A 9,086-nucleotide genomic window follows, 5' to 3' on the forward strand; every position below is an offset into this window, starting at 1 on the left:
GATAATCGTTGGAAAGGAACCACGTAGGCATGAGATTATTGACCATACTTACTGGATAGAATAGATAGGTAAATAAAGTGAACATCTGGACAAAATTAGTGGAAGACCGCCGCATACTCGTAGGGAGAGAATAAATTTACCCTCATGTCTGTAAGTAGAAAATAAGTGAAGGTCCTTAAGTGAAGGTCCGTTGTAATTTCTTCAACTGAATTATCACAAGTGTTGTATAATATAAGATAAAAAAAAATTTGTTTTTTAAAAGTCGAACACATCTTTTTAAGTGGAGTAGGGTCTTACCTCATTCTATATATGCCCGTAGTGCTTAGTATAAAAGCGATAGCATTCTATAGTTCAGTTAACACTGTATTTAGAAAGCTTATAATATCCTCACTTTGTCTGTCGAGGTGACATTTTGTTATTTTGTTATGTGTCCCTCTTTCCATTTCGGATCAAGTTGAAACTTTTGCACAATTAGTAATCGTTCGTAACGAAACATAAATCAATCGAAATTCGACCAATTATTTTATTAATTGATCGCTAAGGGTAGTTAAGCCTTTTATAGCCTAGAAATGTAAAAGTAACAAAAGATAGCTATAAAACTATTAATTTCATAAACACTTAGCTGGCTCAGTGGCTACCGTATTGCCCTGAGGAGCCTTAAGTGCTTAAGTTTGAATTCAAGTAAACATTTTTTAAAATCTCTCTTGTAAAGCCAGCACGAAAACTTTCTCCAAGAAGAACTAGTCCAAGCAAGTGTTGGAATCATAGCGTTATTGTTAGTCTTGACCCATTAAAAATTAATATAATTATTGATTAGAACACTTAATATTAGCTTTGTTTTTTATAATTAAAAAAATTTTTTTTGTATGATACTATTGGAATTATTCAAGACTAGTCGACCCGTGGCGTAGCATACGCCAACTAGTAATGGCCATTATCCAGAGGACAGCTAAATAGCAGGGATATGGAGTGACGTTGATTCGGAATGTAAAGTCGAGGCTGGTTATGCGGACGTTCTCGGAAGTGAATAGTGATACTAGCGGGAAGTATTTGAGACATCGCCACAATTTCAGCCTCACCACCAAAAACACCGGAAGTATTGATGTAGGCAGCGTATTGTCGAGCAGAGTCTATGACTCTGCTTCCATGAGTAAGAACAACGGAGAGGGTGTTGCCATAGTTATTCCAATGTTCGCAAACAAAGCTTACAGCCATCTTGCAAAGTTCGAGAGCAACAGTTTCGTCGATGACATTTTTCCAGAAATATGCGACTGAAGGAAATAAAGTTACCTGATGTTGAAATTTCGACTACATTGAAAGACCTGTTGACTCCACGAAATATATGTGAAGCGGTGGCCGTGGTTAGGAAACGAAGGGCAATACGAAGGGGCAAAATCAAAACAAAGCTACAAAAAAAAAAATACAACTATTTTAATGACGTGTTTTAAAAAATACACACATCAATGTAGTCAAATATAGAATGTATAAAGAGAAAGATTACTTGTTCTCCCCACCCCACCCTTTCTGAGCCGTGCTCTCTGTCGACTCGAAAGTTATGTGGGATAACTCTAGTCCGACTTGCAGAAATAAAAGAGTTATCTTTCCATCACTTTTTCGTGGTGTCCCGCATGGTTGGGCCACAAAGAGAATTACATATATAGATAGTACATATGATAAGGTGTAATTGGTAACTCATGGAATGTTTGTTTGATGGACTGTCCTATTTCTTAGCATCAAACTCCACCGTAGAACCGGAGAAACTGATTTAAGTGAATAAAGAGAACAGAAATACTTTAAACGTAGAACCGGAGAAACTGATTTAAGTGAATAAAGAGAACAGAAATACTTTAAACGTAGAACCGGAGAAACTGATTTAAGTGAATAAAGAGAACAGAAATACTTTAAACGTAGAACCGGAGAAACTGATGTAAGTGAATAAAGAGAACAGAAATACTTTAAACGTAGAACCGGAGAAACTGATTTAAGTGAATAAAGAGAACAGAAATACTTTAAACGTAGAACCGGAGAAACTGATTTAAGTGAATAAAGAGAACAGAAATACTTTAAACGAGAAAAACACTTTTATTCCTCAAGTTGGAATTTTAAAAAATATGAAACACATACTACAACAAGGTTACAAAGACAGTTTGTGTGGAAACACATACTACAACAAGGTTACAAAGACAGTTTGTGTGGAAACACATACTACAACAAGGTTACAAAGACAGTTTGTGTGGAAACACATACTACAACAAGGTTACAAAGACAGTTTGTGTGGAAACACATACTACAACAAGGTTACAAAGACAGTTTGTGTGGAAACACATACTACAACAAGGTTACAAAGACAGTTTGTGTGGAAACACAAATTCAAAATCGGCCCCCGAAGTGATCCACCCAGGCAGGTAAAAAACAGGTATCAATATTTTCAGAAAGAACATCAGAATGAAATTCTATCAAAGACAAATGACAGAGAAGAATGGAGAAAGAAAGTTGACAGATCTTGTGTGGTGCCTCAGCGGTCCAGCAGACCAAAGGAAAGGTGAAAGTGAATGTGGAGTTAGATGAGCACCTGGCCTAAATGATGTCTTATAATGAATATCTAATTGATCTATTGTTTTGTAAAGGGTCAATCTCTTATTCAAATCCTCAAGAAAAAAAAACATTTCCGTAAAACAAAACAAAAAATTCCTTTGTTATGTGTACTACTTTTATACTGCCACCCTGAAGTTCACGCGATAATATGAAAAACTAATTATTAATTGTTGTTTTAAATTATGTCCTACTTATATGCATACTAAATAGATTTTTTCTCTTTGAAAAAAAAAGTAAACATTTTTTTGTGTAAAATATGTAAATAGTAAGACAGAGCTTACATCACTTAGCAATAAAAATGTAAAAAAAAATATTTTTTTTTTTTAAATCTAAAACCATTTGCATAAATATGTTTAAAATATAGTAAATGATCATCTCCCCCTCTAAAGAGCCTCCCGTGTTTGTTACTATTAATAGTGAATATTTGTACAAGCGGTGTATTTTTATCAAAAAACTGCTTGCATAAGGGATTTAGAAAATTAAATTAGATTTTTCGCTTTCAGAAATGAAAAAAGTAGCCGTTGCATCAGAACTTTGAATGGTCTAAAATATTATGGTGTCTGATTTTCACTATCTTTTCTAGTTTACTAAGACTAAGACTGCTTTATTGATCCTTACGGAAATTTGTTGTGATTACAAGGACTCGTGTCTCATATAAAGGCAACACAACAGAAAATTACACATAAATACAACAGACAACATAAATGCTCATTCAGCGACTACACACAGGTATCTTGGTGCATTTCATGTTCCCTGATCAATGAGTGGCGGTGATAGAGTCTGACCGAGTGAGGTACGAACGAGTTTTTGTACCGCTCCGATCTTGTTTTGATTAACAGCAGTCGCCCACTTCGCGACGACCTGGCGTAGTTCTGATGGAGCGGGTGGCCGTTGTCTTCCAAGATTTTTTCCATTTTTCTTAGGCACGTTTGTTCAAAAAGTTCCTTTAAATGTGGTAATGTTGTGAGTGTAATTTTTGATGCTTTTTTAATGATGTTTTCTAGACGTTGCAACAGTTTAGATGAGGCGTTGCCTTGCCAACAACTTATTCCGTATGTTAGCAGATTGTGTACAGTCGCGCCGTAAAATGTCTCAAGGATCTTCTTGTTTAATTTAAAACTGTTGAGTTTGTATAGAAAAAAGAGTCGCTGGGCTGTTTTCTTTGTCAGAGTTCCATGGTGGTCTTCCCATGAGAGCTTGTTGTTGATGATAACGCCTAGATATTTATTTGCCTTTACTTGTTCTATAGATGTAGTGTTTATTTGCAGTTCACGTATAGTTTGTTTTTTCTTTCTAAAATCTATTATAAGTTCTTTAGTTTTTGTTACATTCAGTTCTAGAAAGTTTTCGGTGCACCAGCTTGTAAACTCTTCTATCGAGCTTCGATACTGAGTTTCGTCTCCTAAAATAAGACCGACTATGGCAGTATCATCAGCGAATTTAATGACGGGACGGACGGACAGACGGAAAGACAGGCCCCACAAAACTAATAGTCTTTTCCCCTTTCTGGGGCCGCTAAAAATACACAATATTTTTTTATGTTCTTCACTAGACTAATAGTCTAATAGTAGACAAAATTATCTTACTTGAAAAGTGAACGACCCCTATTGTTATCATCCCTTTATTATTCATGCGATTCCTCAGAAAAAAAACTCAAAATCTATATTTAGTACCATGGAGATTTAAATGAACATGGAACATATTTTAATTTTTCAAATTGAATCGACTGTGTTGAAAGGTTACTAGTCTTGCACTGATTCCGGGGAACTAGTTGCCAGTGGCGAAGCTATGGATTTGGGGCCCCGGGGGGGGGGGGAAGCTTGATGTCTTTAGGGGCCTCTGCATTTTGAAATTCGTCATCATAACAAAATTTAATGCACTGAATAAATAGATAATCCTTTATCACAATCGGTACACTATATCAGTAAAATAAAAAAAAAAGTATTATTATTACGAGTCTATTAATGAATAATACCGTTGTTTATTGGCGAGACAATACACAAGTAACAAATCTTAATATCACCTCAGGTCATGCTTTCTGTGATGCAGAGGCGCTTATAGCATCACAAAGATCAATGTTGTCTAGTGTTTTAGACTCCACTGACATTATAGCCATGCTACTAAATCGTTCGTGTCTCATTTTTCTCCTGAGATAGTTTTCTATTAGCTTGAGTTTCGAGAATGATCTCTCACATAATGCAATGGAAGTGGCCAGAGATAGCAGTAATCGGATAGAGGTTGCAATGTTTGAGCACACATCACACATCATCACCGTATGAAGCCTGTGATGATTTGTGTATCTTTATTGCCAAATATTTATTGATCATGTATTAATATTATTCTTTCAATATATTTCGTATCTTTTCCTTTTTTTTTATTAATAATGGGACGAACTGTATCACCTTGCCGGATATATATATATGGTTTTCGGCCTTTAGAATCAGTCCTTCATTTCCATTTGAACTGTCAAACACTTCTGTCGAAATATGTTTGAATTTCAGTTCTATTGACAGTCCTACAACTCCCTATTACAACTTCTTTCTTCTGGTTGGTGTACTTACAGGAAATCCATAGCATTCACTACCTCCTTTTGCTCTTTCGATTGATTATCTGTCAGTTGCGTCAGTTTCTTGTCATTTTGCAGAAAACATAAAAGTATCTCTTCAGCAGCTTCCCGTAAATGCAGTCCAGGCTTTTGTAGTATCTTCTGCACTATGTTGATTGGGTACATGAGATTTGACCAGATTTCCGGATAAGCAAAAATTCATAATTTTCGATTACATGAAGAAGATTTTGTGCACTGCTTCTAGTGTCCATTCTCTCAGTTGTTGATTCAGAAAGTTTGTCAAACAGCTTGATGATTTTGTCAAGTTGCAAGGAAACTGCCGACGTAAGTACTTCTCTTGAGGACCACCTTATACTACTCTCCTTTTTTAAACTCCAGGCTCCAGCTTCTTTCAATTTGGCCCATCTCTGGTGTGAATTGGGGAAAAGAAAGTTGACCAATTCTTGTACAGTTTAAACAAATGTTACCAATGCTGAATCTATCTCAGCAGAATGAAGAGCTGCAAAGTTGAGAGAGTGATTATCACAGTTAAAAAATGTTGCCTTTGGATTTATGTCTAAAAGACGTTTCTGCTGGCCAGATAGACGGCCACTCATTGTGTCTGCGTTATCATAAGTTTGACTGATATCTGCTATGTAAAAAAAATATCCTCTAATAAAGGGAGATTGACAGTGCGAAGGGGTGTATTGAATGCTGTTTAAGTATATATACAGCTGATGGTTTTATTATTTTTTTATTTCAGCTAAACAGTCTTACAAAAGTCAACTACTCTATAGTAGAAACCAAGTGTGTTATAGATTTAAACAATTTCAAAGCTTCAATCTTATAACCGTTAATTTATAGACAATAATGTAAAAAATGTCTATTTCGATCATGCAGATTGTAATGCTAGTTTTTTTTGGTGTGATCTTCTTTCAACTCACGACTGGTACACAAGTTATCGGAGGTGGATATAACACAGAATCTGACGTAGAAGCGGAAACAGCTCTACGGTTGGTGAGGTTAGCCTTCGCCTCATCATCCAAGCGCAGTGGCCGCAACGTCCTCGACGAGAAGCTAGATCTCAACCTTGCTCCAGAGATTCAAAAAGTGAAGTCGTCACTATCGAGCTCTAGGAAGAGGACGAGAAGAGACCCGACTCACAGAAACAGGAATGATGCTTTTAACTGCCACTTACTTTCTATGATGCTCGGAGAATTGAGTCCGTTCCTCAACTTGACCCAATTCGTCGGACTGGCCCGCCAATTAGAGAGCTATCCTTCATTGCCAGATAACCAGCCCAGCGTTGACGACTGCCCATCCGGCTACGGGTCTTGGTGGCCGAGGAGTGAGATGAACCTTAGGTCAACATGCCCTTGGGTGTACGAAGAGATAGATCTAGGACCTACCATGTATCCAAGGTAAGCATCAATTCTCCACTTAACGGTTGCTAAGCTAGTGGTTTAAACAATGCCTTCACTCTTGTATTGTAGTTCTGGTTAGCCAGATCATTTTTTATCTGAACTTCTCGTTTCCTATCATAATGGTTATGTGTATATTACTGTATATGTATTTCTTGAGAGGTATAATGCCGTTCACTGGTATTATATCAAATGTCACATTTAAATCTCTACAATGATTTTCGTTGCTACGTTGTGAAGGCTATGTTATTATAAAAAGTAACTAAGAACAGTCTGCTAAATACTGAATTCATGATTTTGATTTCTATACAGACATGGAATAAATACATTTTTTATTTGTACGAAAGGTAATATTGATTTGCTTGATTCCAAATGAAATTATCAAAGTATTGACACATTAGAGATGTAGTTGTCGTTCGTTATATACATGTGCTAAATGCATTTATTGGAAAGAATAAAGTCAGTAACGTCCCTTTGTTATTCTCTGTCCCTTTCAGAAAAATTCAGCAGGCTGTGTGCATCTGTGAGACGTGTATCGCCGCGGACTCCATGAATTGTGAAGAAATCCGTCAGAACATGACCGTGTTCAGCATTAGAGGATGTCCTGATGGGGTGGCCATCTATAACAAACTGGATCTGTCCATCGTCGTGGGCTGCCACTGCGCCAACGCCGCCATCAGCCAGGTGCGAATCACCGAAGCCTAGTGGACGAGAGCCCCAGAAGAAGAGGGGAAGCGTCAGGAGAAGTCAGGGATACGTCTGATACACAGACTTCTTCCTTGTCGTTGACGACCAGGACCTCTTCTATTTTATGTTCAAACTCTCTTATCTTATCTTACAGAACCACTCGACAGTTAAGACCAAGGAAGGCTGTTCTTCCGACCTTCTATTTCTCTATTCTTTTGGTTAGCATGTCTTATTATTAGCCCATTTCTATCTCTATTTAAGACAGCTCTTTGCGTCCAGTAATAAACTACATAATGCGGTTCATATTGATCTAATACTTATTGTGACAAATAGTAGTGTTCCTTTGAATTTCAAATTAGATGAACACAATATTTATTAGTACACAAAATAATATTGTAAAATTCATAAATACAACAAAACTATAACGAGTTTTTCAGCAGATTGTCTGTTTTTTAGCGGATTTGGGAAGTAATGAAGATACATACAATTGTTTTAAATACTTAAACATCAGTGATTCTTTGTACATTATTTTTATTTTAAAGTTAGTCGTACATTCCGTTTCACACCACTACCATCCACCACCTCCACCTAATTTCAACCCAACTTTGTGGAGCAGGCTAACATCATGTAGTGACATGTAGAGACCTTTACAAAATCAGTGAGTGCGATGTAGGTGTAATACAATTTGTAATGCGCTAGCGCCGCGTAGGGGGGCACCTCGTGCCTAGAACACGAGCTCAGCGAGCTGCATTCGTTATTTGGTTTTTCTTTTCGAGGGAAGGGGAGTGAGGGAGTATTTAAAAAGCTTATAAAAACTCTGTCTGTCTGTCCCAATCTCGGATCAAGCTGAAAGTTTACATAATTATTTCTGTGACATGACAACACAAGAATCACTAAAAAAAAATCAATTAGTTATTGGTAATTAATTATTTTGTTTGGTATCTCAAACAAAGGAAATACATTGTACTTGACTGCATTGGTGGTATAAGCTGAATTAGTCACCGCTCTAAATTGAAACAAACAATATATAACTATACAATCTTCTCATAAGTACATCACCAGCAGAGAGGCTAGCATGTCTGACAGAGGAGGCGTGAACCACGAGGTGGAATTCAAGTCGTTTACTTTTTTTTTGTTGTAAATGCTTTTAAAAAAATTACTATACAATCCACTCAGTTATCACTGTCTTTCTCCCCCCCCCCCAAAAAAAATTTTTTTTTTACAATCGGTCCAGATAAGTGATAGGATCAAAGCGTATTGACAAAGCTAAAAGTATGACATTGCGCTTAACAATAACAATTAGTAAAAATAGTATTAATTACTGTGACAAGACAAAAGCTTGCTGTCAGAGTCACTCATACTTATCACAGCATTAATTATTATTATTATTTATTTATTTATTTTATTTTAATTATTTCCCCGTCCTATCCCCAATTTCTTCACCCGCCCCACCTTTACCTCTTCGAGCTGAACTTGGTCCACCATCTTGGCGTCCTTTCATTTATCTTCCCTTGACCGGGGTAAAGATAAACACAGTCTCTTTGATCTCACCCGCAGGATGTCTGACAGCCGCAGTGGACACCACCTTGGGTGGAATGCGAGTCAATCTTTCTCCCCCCCCCCTCTCCCACGTCTCTCTTTGATCTAGGAGATCACTCGGACCAACACGCCTCGTGACGCTCCAAGGTGCAACTCTTGTCGGACTTCACCCACATGTAAGATAATTATTAGCCCAGGACATTTCCTGTTTCCGCCCACATTTTCCAGGCCTGTATATAAGGTAAATTAAATCATGCCAGACTCTCTCATTTCTCATTGTATCTGAGCAATTGAGTCTG

At 37.1% G+C, this 9,086-nt stretch overlaps 1 protein-coding gene across 1 annotated transcript; it reads left to right on the plus strand.

Annotated features, from left to right (window-relative positions):
• LOC106070479 (uncharacterized) lies at window positions 1–7,551 on the plus strand. The gene is made up of 3 exons (XM_013230396.2): window positions 1–150; window positions 6,041–6,561; window positions 7,059–7,551. The coding sequence occupies exons 1-3, from the start codon at window positions 145–147 to the stop codon at window positions 7,264–7,266; spliced, it is 735 nt and encodes a 244-aa protein (XP_013085850.2). The 5' UTR covers window positions 1–144; the 3' UTR covers window positions 7,267–7,551.
• Window positions 7,552–9,086: the final 1,535 nt, after the last annotated feature.

Source organism: Biomphalaria glabrata, chromosome 12 (genome assembly GCF_947242115.1).
Source record: "Biomphalaria glabrata chromosome 12, xgBioGlab47.1, whole genome shotgun sequence".
NCBI classification, from domain to species: domain Eukaryota; kingdom Metazoa; phylum Mollusca; class Gastropoda; family Planorbidae; genus Biomphalaria; species Biomphalaria glabrata.